Here is a 22,500-nt window from a genome sequence, read left to right as displayed (position 1 = left end):
GGAGATGGTGTGCGGAATGATGGGGAGATGGTGTGCGGAATGATGGGGAGATGGTGTGTGTAATGATGGGGAGATGGTGTGCGGAATGATGGTGTGCGGAATGATGGGGAGATGGTGTGTGGAATGATGGGGAGATGGTGTGTGGAATGATGGGGAGATGGTGTGTGGAATGATGGGGAGATGGTGTGCGGAATGATGGGGAGATGGTGTGAGGAATGATGGGGAGATGGTGTGCGTAATGATGTGGAGATGGTGTGAGGAATGATGGGGAGATGGTGTGCGGAATGATGTGGAGATGGTGTTTGTAATGATGGGGAGATGGTGTGCGGAATGATGGTGTGCGGAATGATGGGGAGATGGTGTGTGGAATGATGGGGAGATGGTGTGTGGAATGATGGGGAGATGGTGTGAGGAATGATGGGGAGATGGTGTGAGGAATGATGGGGAGATGGTGTGCGTAATGATGATTGCCAGGATCATTGGTTAGTAGACCGGCGACGTCGAGAGCCGGAGCGGCTCCAAACCCTATGACCATGAAAACTCTACCAGATAACTACTGGTCCCAACTAGAACACAAAGCTTTTCATCGTCTAAATGAAATCAAATCTGGATTTAAAGCTTTATCCTCTGATTAAGTAAAAATTGGATTTAAAGCATGTTCCTCTGATATGGTACCGCAGTACTGTAGTATTGCTCAGCCTTGAATATTCTCTGAAATGGTACCGCAGTACTGTAGTATTGATCAGCCTTGAATATCCTCTGAAATGGTACCGCAGTACTGTTGTATTGCTCAGCCTTGAATATTCTCTGAAATGGTACCGCAGTACTGTAGTACTGCTCAGCCTTGTATATCCTCAGTTCTGTAGTAGTGCTCAGCCTTGAATATTCTCTGAAATGGTACTGCAGTACTGTAGTATTGCTCAGCCTTGTATATCCTCTGAAATGGTACCGTAGTACTGGAGTATTGCTCAGCCTTGAATATTCTCTGAAATGGTAGAATTAGTATTGCTCAGCCTTGAATATTCTCTGAAATGGTACCGCAGTACTGTAGTAATGCTCAGCCTTGTATATCCTCAGTACTGTAGTATTGCTCAGCCTTGAATATCCTCAGTTCTGTAGTATTGCTCAGCCTTGAATATCCTCAGTTCTGTAGTATTGCTCAGCCTTGTATATCCTCAGTACTGTAGTATTGCTCAGCCTTGTATATCCTCAGTACTGTAGTATTGCTCAGCCTTGTATATCTGCAGTACTGTAGTATTGCTCAGCCTTGTATATCTGCAGTACTGTAGTAATGCTCAGCCTTGTATATCTGCAGTACTGTAGTATTGCTCAGCCTTGTATATCTGCAGTACTGTAGTATTGCTCAGCCTTGTATATCCTCAGTACTGTAGTAATGCTCAGCCTTCTATACCCTCACTTCTGTAGTAGTGCTCAGGGCGTTTAGGTCCGTCTGAATGTCTTCTATGCTATATCCCAAATTGAGCCTTTTTCCCTATACAGTGTGACCAGAGCCAAAAGTAGTCCACTACATGTGGACTAGGTTGCAATTTTGGGACTCAACGCTATCTCTCTGAGCCCTTATTATCTTGATTGCAGGGTTATTAGACCAGCGGCTCTGCAGCCACAATACAGATGGCGTATTAACAGGGGAGAGAATCAACCTCATTATGGTCCTCGTTATTAACCAGAAATGGGGAATATAGTTTATTGGACTCTGCAGTTAGCCCACCTACACAGTGATATATTTCATGAAGGTCACCTTCACTGTCAGTACCACTCAAGTTAATTACTTGATTATTTTCCTTAAACTTTAAAATGAACACTACCCATTATTTAATGTGGCTGGTGTTTGGGGGGGGGGGCTGCATTTATTTTGCAGGGGGCATTCCTCTACGGACCTCTCTACTTCAGACATAACTGATTAAGAGTAGAGTCTGGGTCTAGACCTCTTAACTAACTTAATTTAGCCCCTGACACCCAGGCATTTCCTAAAAGCCTTCATTAGACATGGCCTGCTTCAATTTGAGGTGTTTAAAGTGCATTTCGGTGGCCGAGGGGAACAAGGACAGAGTAGAGTGGAAGCCAGAATGACCTCTAAAAGACAACTACTAGTGCTTTAGGACAAATATCCCACCATCCCGTATGTCTTGATCCAGCCATCCCTTATGTCTTGATCCAGCCATCCTTTATGTCTTGATCCAGCCGTCCCTTATGTCTTGATTCAGCCATCCCTTATGTCTTGATCCAGCCGTCCTTTATGTCTTGATCCAGCCATCCCTTATGTCTTGATCCAGCCATCCCTTATGTCTTGGTCCAGCCATCCCTTATGTCTTGATCCAGCCATCCCTTATGTCTTGATCCAGCCGTCCCTTATGTCTTGATTCAGCCATCCCTTATGTCTTGATCCAGCCATCCCGTATGTCTTGATCCAGCCATCCCTTATGTCTTGATCCAGCCATCCCTTATGTTTTCATCCAGCCATCCCTTATGTCATGATCCAGCCATCCCTTATGTTTTCATCCAGCCATCCCTTATGTCTTGATCCAGCCATCCCTTATGTCTTGATCCAGCCATCCCTTATGTCTTGGTCCAGCCATCCCTTATGTCTTGATCCAGCCATCCCTTATGTCTTGATCCAGCCATCCCTTATGTCTTGATCCAGCCATCCATTATGTCTTGATCCAGCCATCCCTTATGTCTTGATCCAGCCATCCCTTATGTCTTGATCCAGCCATCCCTTATGTCTTGATCCAGCCATCCCTTATGTCTTGATCCAGCCATCCCTTATGTCTTGATCCAGCCATCCCTTATGTCTTGATCCAGCCATCCCGTATGTCTTGATCCAGCCATCCTTTATGTCTTGATACAGCCATCTCTTATATCTTGATCCAGCCATCCCGTATGTCTTGATACAGCCATCCCGTATGTCTTGATCCAGCCATCCTTTATGTCTTGATACAGCCATCTCTTATATCTTGATACAGCCATCCCGTATGTCTTGATCCAGCCATCAAATTTATTTTTCAAAATCAAATTTATTTTTTTATATAGCCCTTCGTACATCAGCTGATATTCTCAAAGTGCTGTACAGAAACCCAGCCTAAAACCCCAAACAGCAAGCAAAGCATGTGAAAGAAGCACGGTGGCTAGGAAAAACTCCCTAGGAAAAACTCCCTAGAAAGGCCAAAAACCTAGGAAGAAACCTAGAGAGGAACCAGGCTATGAGGGGTGGCCAGTCCTCTTCTGGCTGTGCAGGGTGGATATTATAACAGAACATGGTCAAAATGTTAAAATGTTAAAATGTTCATAAATGACCAGCATGGTCAAATAATAATAATCATAGTAGTTGTCGAGGGTGCAACAAGCACGTCCGGTGAACAGGTCAGGGTTCCATAGCCGCAGGCAGAACAGTTGAAACTGGAGCAGCAGCACGGCCAGGTGGACTGGGGACAGCAAGGAGTCATCATACCAGGTAGTCCTGAGGCATGGTCCTAGGGCTCAGGTCCTCCGAGAGAAAGACAGAAAGAGAGAAAGAGAGAATTAGAGAGAGCATATTTAAATACACACAGGACACCGGATAAGACAAGAGAAATACTCCAGATGTAACAGACTGACCCTAGCCCCCGACACATAAACTACTGCAGCATAAATACTTGAGGCTGAGACAGGAGGGATCAGAAGACACTGTGGCCCCATCCGATGATACCCCGGACAGGGCCAAACAGGCAGGATATAACCCCACCCACTTTGCCAAAGCACAGCCCCCACACCACTAGAGGGATGTCTCCAACCACCAACTTACCGTCCTAAGACAAGGCCGAGTATAGCCCACAACGATCTCCGCCATGGCACAACCCAAGGGGGGCGCCAACCCAGACAGGAAGACCACGTCAGTGACTCAACCCACTCAAGTGACGCACCCCTCCCATGGACGGCATGGAAGAACACCAGTAGGCCAGTGACTCAGCCTCTGTAAAAGGGTTAGAGGCAGAGAATCCCAGTGGAAAGAGGGGAACCGGCAAGGCAGAGACAGCAAGGGCCATCCCTTATGTCTTGATCCAGCCATCCCTTATGTCTTGATCCAGCCATCCCTTATGCCTTGATCCAGCCATCCCTTATGTCTTGATCCAGCCATCCCTTATGTCTTGATCCAGCCATCCCTTATGTCTTGATCCAGCCATCCTTTATGTCTTGATACAGCCATCCCGTATGTCTTGATCCAGCCGTCCCTTATGTCTTGATCCCAGCCTTCTATATCTGATCCAACCATCCCTTACGTCTTGATCCCAGCCTTCTCAAACATCATTCACTACTTCAGACATATTATAGAGCTTCTCTCCAGTCTCTTGTTGTTCTATTGGGTTCGAGATGAGACAGGATGAGACTGGGTTTAGTTGGTCTGGTTTGGCTTAGCTGTGTTCTGTTATGGTGTTCGAGCCAAAGTCTACCTCTGTTGGGGGTGCTAGTTTGTTTTTTACTATCTATTCTCTGCTCCTCTGTCTGTTTTAGAAATGGTCTAACTGTCCTCTTTGAACGTTTTTTCAATGCCCTTTAGGGTCAAATTATGAGATTATATACACAAAACATATTACACATACAATAAACTAATTTGTACAGTATGTGGAAGTTGATTCACAGTTCAATTGATAAGTAAATAGCCTAACAGTGTGTTGTTATTTTCTCTTTCAGCTCCTATGTGTGGTGGTCAGCTGAGAGGGCCTAACGGTATCGTCGCATCACCAAACTACCCTGTCCAGTACGACAACAATGCTAACTGCACCTGGGTCATCACCGCTACAGACACCACCAAGGTATGGTCTCACATTGCTAATGCTATACGCTAATACTGAAAATGTTGTGTTAATGTTGCTATGCTATGCTAATCCAGTACTATGTACAGAACTGACATGCTAAATGCTAATATTGACTACTTCGTGATTTTGTGACTACTTGCTATGCTATGTTAATATTTACAACAGTCTGACATTATGACTTGCTAATATGGAAATTATACTTTGAAAATGGAGTACTTAATGTTAGTGATGCTATGCTACGCTAATATGTACTAGTGTTTATGCACTACTTGTTTGCTTCTCTGATGGTAAGCTAAATGCTAAATGAGCTACTGCTAAAAAAAACGAATCAAATCAAATGTTATTGTTCACATACGCATGGTTAGCAGATGTTAATGCGAGTGTAGCGAAAATCTTGTCCTTCTTGTTCCTACAGTGCAGTAATATCTAACAAGTAATCTAACAATTTCACAACAACTACCTCATTCATTCCTTTACACTTGTGTGTATGAGAATATGTGCATATAAATATATGGATGAGCGATGGCCGAACGGCATAGGCAAGATGCAGTAGATGGTATAGAGTACAGTATATACATATGAGATGAGTAATGTAGGGTATGTAAACATTATATAAAGTGGCATTGTTTAAAGTGACTAGTGATACATTTATTACATCCATTTTTAATTATTAAAGTGGCTAGAGTATATTGGCAGCAGCCACTCAATGTTAGTGATGGCTGTTTAACAGTCTGATGGCCTTGAGATAGAAGCTGTTTTTCAGTCTCTCGGTTCCCAGCTTTGATGCACCAGTACTGACCTCAACTTCTGGATGATAGCGGGGTGAACAGGCAGTGGCTCGGGTGGTTGATGTCCTTGATGATCTTTTTGGCCTTCCCGTGACATCGGGTGGTGTAGGTGTCCTGGAGGGCAGGTAGTTTGCCCCGGGTGATGCGTTGTGCAGACCGCACTATCCTCTGGAGAGCCTTACGGTTGTGGGCGGAGCAGTTGCAGTACCAGGCGGTGATACAGCCCGACAGGATGCTCTCGATTGTGTATCTGTAAAAGCGTGTAAGTGTTTTTGGTGACAAGCCAAATTTCTTCAGCCTCCTGATGTTGAAGAGGCGCTGCTGCGCCTTCTTCACCACGCTGTCTGTGTGGGTGGACCATTTCAGTTTGTCCGTGATGTGTACGCAGAGGAACTTAAAACTCTCCACCTTCTCCACTGCTGTCCCGTCGATGTGGATAGGGGGGTGCTCCCTCTGCTGTTTCCTGGAGTCCACGATCATCTCCTTTGTTTTGTTGACGTTGAGTGTGAGGTTATTTTCCTGACACCACACTCCGAGGGCCCTCACCTCCTCCCTGTAGGCCGTCTCGTCGTTGTTGGTAATCAGGCCTCCTACTGTTGTGTCGTCTGCAAACTTGATGATTGAGATGGAGGCGTGCATGGCCACGCAGTCATGGGTGAACATGGAGTACAGGAGGGGGCTGAGAACGCACCCTTGTGGGGCCCCAGTGTTGAGGATCAGCGGGGTGGAGATGTTGTTTCCTACCCTCACCACCTGGGGGCGGTCCGTCAGGAAGTCCAGGACCCAGTTGCACAGGGAGGGGTTGAGACCCAGGGTCTCGAGCTTAATGACAAGTTTGGAGGGTACTATGGTGTTAAATGCTGAGCTGTAATCAATGAACAGCATTCTTACATAGGTATTCTGCTTGTCCAGATGGGATAGGGCAGTGTGCAGTGTGATTGCGACACACTGTACAATGTTAAGATCATACATTATTTCAAATATAGGGCATTTTTTACGTGTGTTTGTAATATGTCTCCAAACCATCATTTTAAGTGTATATTCCTTCCCCAAACTCTGTCAGATCAGATCCACCTTTCATTTAAGTTGCTGTGTTAAACACAAAGAGAGATAACACTATGGCTGTAGAGCTTCTTTTGTGGACTAGTCAGATACAATGTCCCGCAAAGGAGTTGGTACAATGTCCTGCAAATGAGTTGGTACAATGCCCTGCAAAGTAGCTGGTACAATGCCCTGCAAATGAGTTGGTACAATGTCCTGCAAAGGAGTTGGTACAATGTCCTGCAAAGGAGTTGGTACAATGTCCTGCAAAGGAGTTGGTACAATGTCCTGCAAAGGAGTTGGTACAATGTCCTGCAAAGGAGTTGGTACAATGCCCTGCAAATGAGTTGGTACAATGCCCTGCAAAGGAGTTGGTACAATGCCCTGCAAATTAGTTGGGAAGTTACAGCTAGAGAAGGATCGATTAAATGAATCAGAGAGAAAGATAGTGGAATTACCTGTGGAGAAGGAGAGGAAGAAGACAGCAGAGAGATGGAGAGATATAGACATCAATAAGAGGATATGATAAGAAACAGAGATGACTTCAGAGGTTCAAGGCCACAGTGCTAACACATGTCCTTCTCTGAGCTCAAACAAATGGTTTTACAGATCTGTCCCTGTATCACTGTGGCTGAGTGAGGGACAGAGTATGAGGAGAGAGGACAGAGGAGTGGTAGACAGACGTAAAGTGAAATTAAGTGCACACATGCATCTCTCACACACACACACACACACACACACAAACACACAAACACACACACGCCGTTGGGTACACTCCACCGGGCTCTGGATGGAGTAACAGGGTGTGAGCCAGAAAGTGGTACTTTTTGCCCGTCTCTCACTCCACTTCCTGACCAGATGAAAATGGAGCGCTGCTGTTCTTTCTCTGTAGAGTTCGAAAGATGGCGTTCCATTCTGTTCACTACCAAACCACACCTCACCACACACACACCGCACTGCCACGCCACCACATGCAGCCAGAGGAGATATTACTGTAGGTCAGAGAGGAGACTGAGGGTGTGTGTCCCAAATGTCTCTGGTCCAACATCAGTGTACTACATAGGGAATAGAGTGCCATTTAGGACGCAGGGTGAGACGCAGACACGCCGATGCAGACACAGCAGGGCTATTTCTGACTAAATACAGTCTGGTCTTCTTCAGGAATGACTGAGATTAGTCTACCCTCTGACCCGGGTTAGTCTGTCCATTTGGCTGTTCCAGTCACTTTCAACCCTCTGACCCTGGTGAGTCTGTCCATTTGGCTGTTCCAGTCACTTTCAACCCTCTGACCCGGGTTAGTCTGTCCATTTGGCTGTTCCAGTCACTTTCAACCCTCTGACCCTGGTGAGTCTGTCCATTTGGCTGTTCTTTCTATCTTCCACCTCTTGGTAAAAGCTGTACAGATGTATGATCTTAATTTGATCAATGTTTTGTTGATGAGAATTGTTTTGCTTCATGATCTTTTGAGCTTTACATAAATACACAGAATTTATGTAAACAGTAATTTCACTTTTCATGTACAGATGTAGGATCTAATTTGAGTCAGTTTACATTTTGGTCATTTAGCAGACGTTCTTATCCAGAGCGACTTACAGTAGTGAATGCACTACATTTTTTTTTTGTACTGGCCCCCCGTGGGAATGGAACCCACAACCCTGGTGTTGCAAACATCATGCTCTACCAACTGAGCCACAGTTTGTTGCAGAAGGAAAGTAATCCTGCAGCAACAGAAAATGTTAAGTATTATGTGGACTGTAATTAATGGACATTTTGGTAGAGGTTGATAACATTTTCATTAGGGAAAATCAAGTCTGAAATGTAAAAGTGGAAATTACAAACTTTACAAGCTTTTGAAAACTAAAATATACTAAAAGCATTTCCTCAATAATGAGGCTATATACACGGGGTAGCGGTACAGAGTCAATGTGTGGAGGTACAGGTTAGACGAGGTAATTGAGGTAATAAGTACATGTAGTTATGGGTAAAGTGACTGTCCATAGATAATAGATAATAACAGAGAGTAGCAGCAGCGTAAAAGAGGGGTCTGGGTAGCCATTTGATTAGTTGTTCAGGAATCTTATGGCTTGGGGGTAGAAGCTGTTTAGAAGCCTCTTGGACCTAGACTTGGTGCTCCGGTACCGCTTGCCGTGCGTTAGCAGATCGAACAGTCTATGACTAGGGTGGGTGGCTGGAGAATTTGGCAATTTTCAGGGCCTTCTTCTGACACCGCCTGGTATAGAGGTCCTGGATGGCAGGAAGCTTGACCCCAGTGATATACTGGGCCGTACGCACTACCCTCTGTAGCGCCTCCCTCGGAGGCTGAGCAGTTGCCATACGAGGTGGTGATGCAACCAGTCAGGATGCTTTCAATGGCGCAGCTGTGGAACCTTTTGTGGATCTGAGGACCCATGCCAAGTCTTTTCAGTCTCCTGAGGGGGAATAGGTTTTGTCGTGCCCTCTTCACGACTGGCTTGGTGTGTTTGGACCATGATAGTTTGTTTGTGATGTGGACACCAAGGAGCTCTCAACCTGCTCCACTACCTCCCTGTCAATGAGAATGGGAGCGTGCTCAGCCCTGCTTTTGCTGTAGTCCACAATCATCTACTTTGTCTTGATCATGTTGAGGGAGAGGTTGTTGTCCTGGCACCACACTTCCAGTTCTCTGACCTCCTCCCTATAGGCTGTCTCATCGTTGTCGGTGATAAGGCCTACCACTGATGTGTTGTCAGGAAACCTAATGATGGTATTGGAGTCGTGCTTGGCCACACAGTCGTGGGTGAACAGGGAGTACAGGAGGGGACTAAGCACTCACCCCTGAGAGGCCCCTGTGTTCAGGATCAGCGTAGTGGTGTTGCCTACCCTTACCACCTGGGGGCGGCCCGTCAGGAAGTCCAGGATCCAGTTGCAGAGGGAGGTGTTTAGTCCCAGGGTTCTTAGCTTAGTGATGAGCTTTGTGGGTACTATGGTGCTGAACGCTGAGCTGTAGTCAATGAATAGCATTCTCACGTAGATGTTCCTTTTGTCCAGGGGGGAAAGGGCAGTGTGGAGTGCAATAGAGATTGCATCATCTGTGTATCTGTTGGGGCGGTATGCAATTTGGTGTGGGTCTGGCATGATGCTGTTGGTGTGAGCCATGACCAGCCTTTCAAAGCACTTCATGGTTACAGACGTGAGTGCTACTGGTAGGTAGTCATTTAGGCATGTTACCTTGGTGTTCTTGGGAACAGGGACTATGGTGGACACAGTGAAGCAAGTGGGGTCAGCAGACTAGGATAGAGAGAGATTAAATATGTCCGTAAACACTCCAGCCAGCTGGTCAGCTCATGCTCTGAGGATGCGGCTAGGGATGCAGTCTGGGCCTGAAACATGTAGGTATTACAGACTCGGCCAGGGACAGGGAGTACAGTAAGTAAACTTGCCAGTTGGTCAGCACATGCTCAGAGTACACGTTCTGGTAAAATGTAAATGTAATCCATCTGGCGCTGCGGCTTTGTGAATGTTGATCTTTTTAGAGGTCTTGCTCACATCGGCTATGGCGAGCGTTATCACACAGTCATCCAGAACAGCTGGTGCTCTCATGCATTCTTCAGTGTTGGTTACTTCAAAGTGTGCATAGAAGTCATTTAGCTCATCTGGTAGGTTTGTGTCACAGGGCAGCTCGTGGCTGGGCTTCCCTTTTGTAGTCCGTAATAGTTTGCAAGCCCTGGCACATTCGACGGGCGTCGAAGCCTGTATAGTATGATTCAACCTTAGTCCTGTATTTTTGCTTTTACTGTTTGATGGTTCATCTGAGGTCATAGCGGGATTTCTTATAAGCGTCTGGGTTAGAGTCCCATTCCTTGAAAGCAACAGCTCTAGCCTTTAGTTCAGTGCGGATGTTGCCTGTAATCCATGGCTTCTGGTTGGGGTATGTACGTACAGTCACTGTGGAGACGACGTCATCAATTCACTTCTTGATGAAGCCATTGACTGATCTGGTGTACTCCTCAATGCCATCGGATGAGTCACGGAAAATATTCCAGTCTGCAAAACAGTCCCGTAGTTTAGCATCTGCGTCATCTGACCACTTCCATATTATTCGAGTCACTTGTACTTCCTGATTTAGTTTTTGTTTGTAAGCAGGAATCAGGAGGATAGAATTATAGTCAGATTTGTCAAATGGAGGGCGAGGGAGAGTTTTGTACGGTATATAAAGGTGGTCTAGAGTTGTTTTCCCTCTGGTTGATCATGTGACATCTTGGTAGAAATTAGGTGAAAAATGGCTTCAAGTTTCCCTGCATTAAAGTCCCCAGCCAATAGGAGCGCCGCCTCTGGATGAGCATTTTCTTGTTTGCTTATGGCCTTATACAGCTGGTTGAGAGCGGTCTTAGTGCCAGCATCGGTCTGTGGTGGTAAATAGACAGCTACAAAAAATACAGATGAAAACTCTCTTGGTAGATAGTGTGGTCTACAGCTTATCATGAGGTACTCTACCTCAGGCGAGCAAAACCTCAAGACTTCCTTATTATCTGATTTTGTGCACCAGCGGTTATTGACAAATAGATACAGACCAGCACCCCTTGTCTTACCGGAGGCAACTGTTCTATCTTTCCGATGGAACTAAACCCCGCCAGCTGTATGATATTCCTGTCGTCATTCAGCCAAGACTCTGTGAAAAAAAAGATATTACAGTTTTTAATGTCCCGTTGGTAGGATAAACTTGATCGGAGTTCAGTTCAGTTTATTCTCCAGTGATTGCACTAATAGGACGAATGGTAGAGGGGGGTTACGCACTCGCCGACCAATTCTCATTAGGCACCCGGACCTACGTCCCCTGTATCTTCTCTTCATGAGAATGACGGGGATTTGGGCCTGGTCGGGTATCTGGAGTAAATCCTTTGCGTCCGACTCGTTAAAGAAAAAATCTTTGTCCACTTCCAATCGATGTCCAGAAGCTCTTTTCCATCATAAGAGATGGTGGAAGAAACATTATGTAAATAATAAGTTACAAACAACGTGAAAAAAAACATACTAAATAATTACGGGCAAAACGGCAGCCATCTCCTCCGGGGCCATTCGTGAAAATGATGCACTAAATGTTAAAATCTTGTTGATAATTTTGTTGCAACAATACTGGTCAAATTAAGATCCTACACATGTATGTCTTTTTTGTAGGATGAAACTGCATTTTATCTGGTGATCTGACCCAGAACAGCATCCTCTCTCTCTCTCTCTCTCTCTCTCTCTCTCTCTCGTTCTCGCTCTCCCTCCCTCCCTCCCTCCCTCCCTCCCTCCCTCCCTCCCTCCCTCCCTCACCAGTCCTGGCAATTTAAATCAGTGTGTGGGTTTACCATAAGACAGAATGCAATTTGCATTTTTATCAGCTTTTTTCATTAGGCCTCTGCTCTCCCAGTAAACATTAAACAGGAAGTGTGGAGCAGCTGATTTGAATCAGAAGACTAAACAGCACCTTTTCCCTATTGATTCGGTTCGTTTTTTTTTCTCCTTTCTTCATCCTTACTGATTTTATGTTAATGTTTATTATTTATTATAATCAGTTTACGAAGAAGCATTTAGATTATCGAACTCGTCCCTGAATTTCTCGCGAGCCAATGAGCTCAAGTTGAATAGATATATTTCCTGGGTAGAAAAGCTAATGCATAAATCCATCCTAACATGTATTCACCTTGTGGTTCACTGGAAGTGACTGGAAATGGCCCACAATGGGATTTAGCGATTTAGTGACTCGCCCTGGTGATTCTGAGGGTTAGCTGTGTCTTAAATCACAACGTTTTTCTCTGCGAAAAAGACCACTACTTTTGAGTCACGTGGATCTAGTAGTGCACTATAAAAGGAAGAGAGTTTCATTTGGGATATAGCCTCTGAGTTGCTGAATTGTCTAATAATAGACCATAGACAGATGTGTTCTATCTGGTCAGGTGACATGATCAGGTCAGACTCAGGGTACAACTCACGGCCACTGATAGAGCAACTTAGTATGCCCTGATTGGTTGAGGGACGAGCGTTTCGTAGGAGTGAAACCGATTGTCGGATTAGAGAATGGAGGGATAGAGGATGGAGGGATAGAGGATGGAGGGATAGAGGATGGAGGGATAGAGGATGGAGGGATAGAGGATGGAGAGATAGAGGATGGAGAGATAGAGGATGGAGGGATAGAGGATGGAGGGATAGAGGGGTAGAGGATGGAGGGATAGAGGATGGAGTGATAGAGGATGGAGGGATGGATGGATAGAGTATGGAGGGATAGAGGGTGGAGGGACAGAGGATAGAGGGATAGAGGATGGAGGGATAGTGCGATGGAGGGATAGAGGATTTAGGGATTTAGTGATAGAGGATGGAGGGATGAAGGGATGGAGGGATGGAGGGACAGAGAATGGAGGGATAGAGGATGGAGGGATAGAGGATGGAGGGATAGAGGATGGAGGGATGGAGGATGGAGGGATAGAGGATGGAGGGATAGAGTGATGGAGGGATAGAGGATGGAGGGATGGAGGATGGAGGGATAGAGTGATGGAGGGATAGACGATGGAGGGATGGAGGATGGAGAGATAGAGGATGGAGAGATAGAGGATGGAGGGATAGAGGATGGAGGGATGGATAGATGGAGGGATAGAGGATGGAGGGATGGATGGATGGAAGATGGAGGGATAGAGGATGGAGGGATAGAGTGAAGGAGGATAGAGGATGGAGGGATGGAGGAATAGAGAATAGAGGGATAGAGGATGGAGGGATAGAGTGATGCAGGTATGGAGGGATAGAGTGGTGGAAGGATAGAGTATGGAGGGATATAGTGATGGAGGGATAGAGGATGGAGGGATAGAGGTTGGAGGGATAGAGGATGGAGGGATGGAGGGATGTAGTGATGGAGGGATAGAGTGATGGAGGGATAGAGGATGGAGGGATAGAGTGATGGAGGGATAGAGGATGGAGGGATAGAGGACGGAGGGATAAAGTGATGGAGGGATAGAGGGTAGAGGATGGAGTTATAGAGGATGGAGGGATAAAGGATGGAGGGATGGAGGGATAGAGGATGGAGGGATAGAGGATGGAGAGATGGAGGTATAGAGGATGGAGGGATAGAGGATGGAGGGATAGAGGATGGAGGGATAGAGTGATGGAGGGATAGAGGATGGAGGGATGGAGGGATAGAGGATGGAGGTATAGAGGATGGAGGGATAGAGAATGGAGGGATGGAGGGATAGAGTATGGAGGGATAGAGGATGGAGGGATGGATGGATAGAGGATGGAGGGATAGAGTGATGGAGGGATAGAGGATGGAGGGATAGAGTGATGGAGGGATAGAGGATGGAGGGATAGAGTGATGGAGGGATAGAGGATGGATGGAGGATGAGGGATGGAGGGATAGAGGATGGAGGGATGGATGGATAGAGGATGGAGGGATAGAGGGTGGATGGATAGATGGGTAGATAATGGAGGGATAGAGGATGGAGCGATGGAGGGATATAGGATGGAGAGATAGAGGACGGAGGGTTAGAGGATGGAGGGATGGAGGATGGAGGGATAGAGGATAGAGGGAGGGAGGGATAGAGGATGGAGGGATAGAGGATGGAGGGATAGAGGATGGAGGGATAGAGGATGGAGGGATAGAGGATGGAGGGTTGGATAGAGGATAGAGGGATAGAGGATGGAGGGATAGAGGATGGAGGTATAGAGGATGGAGGTATAGAGGATGGAGGGATAGCGGATGGAGGGATAGAGGATGGAGGGACAGAGGATGGAGGGATAGAGGATGGAGCGATGGAGGGATATAGGATGGAGAGATGGATGGATAGAGGATAGAGGATAGAGGGATCGAGGGATAGAGGATGGAGGGATAGAGGGATAGATGATGGATGGATGGATGGATGGATAGAGGATAGAGGGATAGAGAATAGAGGGATAGAGGGATATAGGATGGAGAGATAGAGGATGGAGGTATAGAGGATGGATGTATAGAGGATGGAGGTATAGAGGATGGAGGGATAGAGGATGGAGGGATAGAGGATGGAGAGACAGAGGATGGAGGGATGGATGGATAGAGGATAGAGGGATGGAGGGATAGAGGATGGAGGGATAGAGGATGGAGGGTGGAGGAATAGAGGGTGGGTGGATAGAGGGATAGAGGATGGAGCGATGGAGGGATAGAGGATGGAGGGATAGAGGATGGAGGGATAGAGGATGGAGGGATAGAGGATGGAGGGACAGAGGATGGAGGGATGGATAGAGGATAGAGGATGGAGGGGTGGATAGAGGGGTGGGTGGATAGAGGATAGAGGGATAGAGGGTGGAGGGTGGAGGGATAGAGGGTTGGTGGATAGAGGGATAGAGGATGGAGCGATGGAGGGATAGAGGATGAAGGGATAGAGGATGAAGGGATAGTGGATGGAGGGATAGAGGGGTAGAGGATAGAGGTTGGAGGGATAGAGGATGGAGGGATAGATGGATAGAGGATAGAGGGATGGAGGGATAGAGGATGGAGGGATAGAGGATGGAGGGATAGAGGATGAAGGGACAGAGGATATAGGGATAGAGGATGGAGGGATAGAGGATGGATGGACAGAGGATGGATGGACAGAGGATGGAGGGACAGAGGATGGAGGGATAGAGGATGGAGGGATAGAGGATGGAGGGATAGAGGATGGAGGGATAGAGGATGGAGGGATAGAGGATGGAGGGACAGAGGATGGAGGGATGGATAGAGGATAGAGGATGGAGGGACAGAGGATGGAGGGACAGAGGATGGAGGGATGGAGGATGGATGGATGGAGGGTGGAGGGATAGAGGGTGGAGGGATAGAGGGTGGAGGGATAGAGGATGGAGGGATAGAGGATGGAGGATGGAGGGATGGAGGATGAAGGGATAGAGGATGGAGGGATAGAGGGGTAGAGGATAGAGGATGGAGGGATAGAGGATGGAGGGATAGAGGATGGAGGAATAGAGGATGGAGGGATAGAGGGGTAGAGGATGGAGGGATATAGGATGGAGGGATAGAGGATGAGTGATGGATGGATTAAAATCGCGTACCCCTTCAAACATCCAACCTCCAGCTGTATCCCCTCTAGCACCAGGGTCAGTCACTCTCAAATGTTGTTTTTTTGCCATCATTGTAATCCTGCCACACACACACACACTATACGATACATTTACTAAACATAAGAATGAGTGTGTGTTTTTGTCACAACCCGACTCGTGGGAAGTGACATAGAGCTCTTACAGGACCAGGGCACAAATAATAATATAACATGAATCAATAATTTTGCTCTTTATTTACATATAACACTGTATTTGTTCATTTAAAAAACTCCTGTCTTATTTTTCAAATTGTCGTCTTTCGTTTCCAAATGTCTGCGAAAGAGTGAAGGTTACCCGCGAGAGAGTAACGGTTAATGTGATTGGATGTTGATTATTTGACTAGGCTACCTGAATTTGACATTGTGTTGTTATTTCGCTGAACACTAGATGGTTTAATTTTGATTTTTGGCTGTGAAACGAGGCGACTCAGGAGAGGAAATAACATCACCCAAACGTACAGCCCCGTTGGACAATATAAACGGACTGTTTGAAAATGTGAACCACATTTTTATTAGGCGTACCCCAGACGGCATTGCATTGTGTGTGTGGCACTTTGGGTTGTAGCCGGGAATAGCCGGATTAGAGGATTAGATGGATTATCAAAGATCGGCTATGAAAAAGCCAACTGACACTTACTCTTGTGTTACTGACTTGTTGCACCCTCGACAACTACTATGATTATTATTATTTAACAATGCTGGTCATTTATGAACATTTGAACATCTTGGCCATGTTCTGTTATAATCTCCACCCGGCACAGCCAGAAGAGGACTGGCCACCCCTCATAGCCTGGTTCCTCTCTACCCGGCACAGCCAGAAGAGGACTGGCCACCCCTCATAGCCTGGTTCCTCTCCACCCGGCACAGCCAGAAGAGGACTGGTCACCCCTCATAGCCTGGTTCCTCTCTAGGTTTCTTCCTAGGTTCTGGCCTTTCTAGGGAGTTTTTCCTAGCCACCGTGCTTCTACACCTGCATTGCTTGCTGTTTGGAGGTTTTAGGCTGGGTTTCTGTACAGCACTTTGAGATATCAGTTGATGTAAGAAGGGCTATATAAATACATTTGATTTGATTTGATTAGAGGACAGAGGGATGGATGGGTTAGAGGGTAGAGGGATTAGAGGGATGGAGGATTAGAGGATAGAGGGATGGAGGGATGGAGGGATTAGAGGGTAGAGGGATTAGAGGGTAGAGGGATTAGAGGGTAGAGGGATTAGAGGGTAGAGGGATAGAGGGTAGAGGGGTTAGAGGGTAGAGGGATTAGAGGGATGGAGGATTAGAGGATAGAGGGATTAGAGGGTAGAGGGATGGAGGGATGGAGGGATTAGAGGGTAGAGGGATAGAGGGTAGAGGGATTAGAGGGATGGAGGATTAGAGGGTAGAGGGATTAGAGGGTAGAGGGATAGAGGGTAGAGGGGTTAGAGGGTAGAGGGATTAGAGGGTAGAGGGAATAGAGGGTAGAGGGATTAGAGGGTAGAGGGATTAGAGGGTAGAGGGATTAGAGGGATTAGAGGGTAGAGGGATTAGAGGGTAGAGGGATTAGAGGGATTAGAGGGTAGAGGGATTAGAGGGTAGAGGGATTAGAGGGTAGAGGGATTAGAGGGATTAGAGGGTAGAGGGATTAGAGGGTAGAGGGATTAGAGGGTAGAGGGATTAGAGGGTAGAGGGATTAGAGGGTAGAGGGATTAGAGGGTAGAGGGATTAGAGGGATTAGAGGGTAGAGGGATTAGAGGGTAGAGGGATTAGAGGGTAGAGGGATTAGAGGGTAGAGGGATTAGAGGGATTAGAGGGTAGAGGGATTAGAGGGTAGAGGGGTTAGAGGGTAGAGGGATTAGAGGGATGGAGGGAATAGAGGGTAGAGTGATGGAGGGATGGAGGATTAGAGGATAGAGGGATGGAGGGATGGAGGGAATAGAGGGTAGAGGGATGGAGGGATGGAGGATTAGAGGGTAGAGGGATTAGAGGGTAGAGGGATGGAGGGATAGAGGGATTAGAGGGTAGAGGGATGGAGGATTAGAGGGTAGAGGGATTAGAGGGATAGAGGGATAGAGGGTAGAGGGATGGAGGATTAGAGGATAGAGCGATGGAGGGATTAGAGGATAGAGGGATGGAGGGATGGAGGATTAGAGGGATGGAGGGATGGAGAATAGAGGGATAGAGGGATTAGAGGATAGAGGGATAGAGGGATTAGAGGATAGAGGGATGGAGGGATTAGAGGGTAGAGGGATGGAGGATTAGAGGATAGAGGGATGGAGGGATGGAGGATTAGAGGGATAGAGGGATGGAGGATTAGAGGATAGAGCGATGGAGGGATTAGAGGATAGAGGGATGGAGGGATGGAGGATTAGAGGGATGGAGGGATTAGAGGATGAAGGGACAGAGGGATAGATGGATGGGAGGGATGGACTGATGGAGGGATTAGAGGATGGATGGGTTAGGGAAATTCCTTGACCCTGGTTGCAGAGGATATATATATATATATAGAGAGAGAGAGAGAGAGAGAGAGAGAGAGAGAGAGAGAGAGAGAGAGAGAGAGAGAGAGAGAGAGAGAGAGAGAGAGAGAATAAATACAAAAATGGAGGGATGGCAGAGGGGGGGAAAAGATTGACATATTTGTGGAACCACCTAACCCTTCATACCACGACAGCCATTTTGTTCGCCGCATTCTGACGTCTTTACTGTTGCCTAGGTGATAAAGCTGACCTTTGAGGACTTTGACCTGGAGCGTGGTTACGATACGCTGACTGTTGGGGACGGAGCCGTGGTGGGAGACCAGAAGGCCGTCTTCCACGTGTGAGTTCCTTCAGCCTCTCTGCCACCTCTTGTCTCATTAATTTCTTTGTCCTTTTTTCTTGCTCTCACATTTTTTACACACAAGTTTCTTGTGGGTACAGCCGCTCTTTTTCTCTCCTTCAGTTTGTCTTGCTTTCCACCCACTTACCCTTTCTATCTTTCTCTCATCTCTCTCTTCCTCTCTCTCTCTGTATGTCTCTGTCTTTCTGCCTCTCTCATCTCTCTCTTCCTCTCTCTCTCTGTATGTCTCTGTCTTTCTGCCTCTCTCATCTCTCTCTTCCTCTCTCTCTCTCTCTCTCTGTATGTCTCTGTCTTTCTGCCTCTCTCATCTCTCTCTTCCTCTCTCTCTCTGTATGTCTCTGTCTTTCTGCCTCTCTCATCTCTATCTCTCTCTCTCTGTATGTCTCTGTCTTTCTGCCTCTCTCATCTCTCTCTTCCTCTCTCTCTCTGTATGTCTCTGTCTTTCTGCCTCATCTCTCTCTTCCTCTCTCTCTTCCTCTCTCTCTCCTCCTCTCTCTCCTTATCTCTCTCGCCATCTCTATCCTACCGTCCCTCTCTCACCTCTCTCCCTCCCTCAATCCCTCCTCCCCTGCCTTCCTCCTCTCCCTCCTCCTCCTCCTCCTCTTCCCCCTCCTCCTCCTCCTCTCCTCCTCCTCCTCCTCCTCCTCCTCTCCCTCCACCTCCTCCCCCACCCCCCACCACCTTCCATCTTCCTCTCCATCCCTCTATTTCTGTCCATTTCATCACCTCCAGGACCAGTAGTGCATGAAAGATAGATCTAGTGCCACATTGTCTCCCCTTCAATGTTAAAACAAGATCAGGGCCGTTCGACGTGCCACTTCGCATTGCATATTGATGTGTCCTAATGGAGTTTTGCTCCAACAGATTGCATATTGATGTGTCCTAATGGAGTTTTGCTCCAACAGATTGCATATTGATGTGTCCTAATGGAGTTTTGCTCCAACAGATTGCATATTGATGTGTCCTAATGGAGTTTTGCTCCAACAGATTGCATATTGATGTGTCCTAATGGAGTTTTGCTCCAACAGATTGCATATTGATGTGTCCTAATGGAGTTTTGATCCAACAGATTGCATATTGATGTGTCCTAATGGAGTTTTGCTCCAACAGATTGCATATTGATGTGTCCTAATGGAGTTTTGCTCCAACAGATTGCATATTGATGTGTCCTAATGGAGTTTTGCTCCAACAGATTGCATATTGATGTGTCCTAATGGAGTTTTGCTCCAACAGATTGCATATTGATGTGTCCTAATGGAGTTTTGCTCCAACAGATTGCATATTGATGTGTCCTAATGGAGTTTTGCTCCAACAGATTGCATATTGATGTGTCCTAATGGAGTTTTGCTCCAACAGATTGCATATTGATGTGTCCTAATGGAGTTTTGCTCCAACAGATTGCATATTGATGTGTCCTAATGGAGTTTTGCTCCAACAGATTGCATATTGATGTGTCCTAATGGAGTTTTGCTCCAACAGATTGCATATTGATGTGTCCTAATGGAGTTTTGCTCCAACAGATTGCATATTGATGTGTCCTAATGGAGTTTTGCTCCAACAGATTGCATATTGATGTGTCCTAATGGAGTTTGCTCCAACAGATTGCATATTGATGTGTCCTAATGGAGTTTTGCTCCAACAGATTGCATATTGATGTGTCCTAATGGAGTTTTGCTCCAACAGATTGCATATTGATGTGTCCTAATGGAGTTTTGCTCCAACAGATTGCATATTGATGTGTCCTAATGGAGTTTTGCTCCAACAGATTGCATATTGATGTGTCCTAATGGAGTTTTGCTCCAACAGATTGCATATTGATGTGTCCTAATGGAGTTTTGCTCCAACAGATTGCATATTGATGTGTCCTAATGGAGTTCTGCTCCAACAGATTGCATATTGATGTGTCCTAATGGAGTTTTGCTCCAACAGATTGCATATTGATGTGTCCTAATGGAGTTTTGCTCCAACAGATTGCATATTGATGTGTCCTAATGGAGTTTTGCTCCAACAGATTGCATATTGATGTGTCCTAATGGAGTTTTGCTCCAACAGATTGCATATTGATGTGTCCTAATGGAGTTTGCTCCAACAGATTGCATATTGATGTGTCCTAATGGAGTTTTGCTCAAACAGATTGCATATTGATGTGTCCTAATGGAGTTTTGCTCCAACAGATTGCATATTGATGTGTCCTAATGGAGTTTGCTCCAACAGATTGCATATTGATGTGTCCTAATGGAGTTTTGCTCCAACAGATTGCATATTGATGCGTCCTAATGGAGTTTTGCTCCAACAGATTGCATATTGATGCGTCCTAATGGAGTTTTGCTCCAACAGATTGCATATTGATGCGTCCTAATGGAGTTTTGCTCCAACAGATTGCATATTGATGCGTCCTAATGGAGTTTTGCTCCAACAGATTGCATATTGATGCGTCCTAATGGAGTTTTGCTCCAACAGATTGCATATTGATGTGTCCTAATGGAGTTTTGCTCCAACAGATTGCATATTGATGTGTCCTAATGGAGTTTGCTCCAACAGATTGCATATTGATGTGTCCTAATGGAGTTTTGCTCCAACAGATTGCATATTGATGTGTCCTAATGGAGTTTTGCTCCAACAGATTGCATATTGATGTGTCCTAATGGAGTTCTGCTCCAACAGATTGCATATTGATGTGTCCTAATGGAGTTCTGCTCCAACAGATTGCATATTGATGTGTCCTAATGGAGTTTTGCTCCAACAGATTGCATATTGATGTGTCCTAATGGAGTTTTGCTCCAACAGATTGCATATTGATGTGTCCTAATGGAGTTTTGCTCCAACAGATTGCATATTGATGTGTCCTAATGGAGTTTTGCTCCAACAGATTGCATATTGATGTGTCCTAATGGAGTTTGCTCCAACAGATTGCATATTGATGTGTCCTAATGGAGTTTTGCTCAAACAGATTGCATATTGATGTGTCCTAATGGAGTTTTGCTCCAACAGATTGCATATTGATGTGTCCTAATGGAGTTTGCTCCAACAGATTGCATATTGATGTGTCCTAATGGAGTTTTGCTCCAACAGATTGCATATTGATGTGTCCTAATGGAGTTTTGCTCCAACAGATTGCATATTGATGCGTCCTAATGGAGTTTTGCTCCAACAGATTGCATATTGATGTGTCCTAATGGAGTTTTGCTCCAACAGATTGCATATTGATGTGTCCTAATGGAGTTTTGCTCCAACAGATTGCATATTGATGTGTCCTAATGGAGTTTTGCTCCAACAGATTGCATATTGATGTGTCCTAATGGAGTTTGCTCCAACAGATTGCATATTGATGTGTCCTAATGGAGTTTTGCTCCAACAGATTGCATATTGATGTGTCCTAATGGAGTTTTGCTCCAACAGAAGCTCCATAAGGTTTCACTGGATGTTGTTATTAATTGTGCTGAAATTTACAGGCCTTAATAAAATGTTATAGATGGATTTTTATGTGGAGCTGTGTAGTGAGGCTTCAGGTTGTTGTGGAGGAGGAGGAGGAGGAGGAGAAGAGGGGGGGAGAGAGAGGAGAGGGGAGAGAGATATGGGAGAGGGGGAGAGAGAGGACAGGGGAAGAGAGGGGATTTTTATGTGGAGCTGTGTAGTGAGGCTTCAGGTTGTTGTGAAGGAGGAGGAGGAGAAGAGAGGGGGGAGAGAGAAAGGGGAGAGGGGGAGAGAGAGGAGAGGGGAAGAGAGGGGAGAGGAATGGGGGAGAGAGAGGGAGACAGGGGGGAGAGACAGGAGAGAGGGAGGGACAGAGCAGGACAGGGAAGAGAGGGGAAGAGAGGGGAAGAAAGGGGAGAGGAATGGGGGAGAGGGAGGGAGACAGGGGGGAGAGACAGGAGAGAGGGAGGGACAGAGCGGGACAGGGAAGAGAGAGGAGAGGAATGGGGGAGAGGGAGGGATCCCAAAGTATCCCTAGGTGTGCTCCCACGAGTACAGGC

At 46.3% G+C, this 22,500-nt stretch overlaps 1 protein-coding gene across 1 annotated transcript in view; it reads left to right on the top strand.

Moving 5' to 3' along the window:
* Positions 1-22,500, top strand: part of LOC106589158 (CUB and sushi domain-containing protein 2) — an 881,306-nt gene that overhangs the window by 470,473 nt on the left and 388,333 nt on the right. Inside the window, exons 12-13 of the mRNA XM_045709574.1 lie at positions 4,690-4,811; positions 18,402-18,505. Of these exons, the coding sequence (XP_045565530.1) occupies positions 4,690-4,811; positions 18,402-18,505 (226 nt within the window). The remainder of the gene's footprint in view (positions 1-4,689; positions 4,812-18,401; positions 18,506-22,500) is intronic.

Source organism: Salmo salar, chromosome ssa27 (assembly GCF_905237065.1).
Source record: "Salmo salar chromosome ssa27, Ssal_v3.1, whole genome shotgun sequence".
NCBI classification, from domain to species: Eukaryota; Metazoa; Chordata; class Actinopteri; order Salmoniformes; family Salmonidae; genus Salmo; species Salmo salar.
Note: the sequence above shows the minus strand (reverse complement) of the source record. Positions and strands in the feature narration are given on the sequence as shown.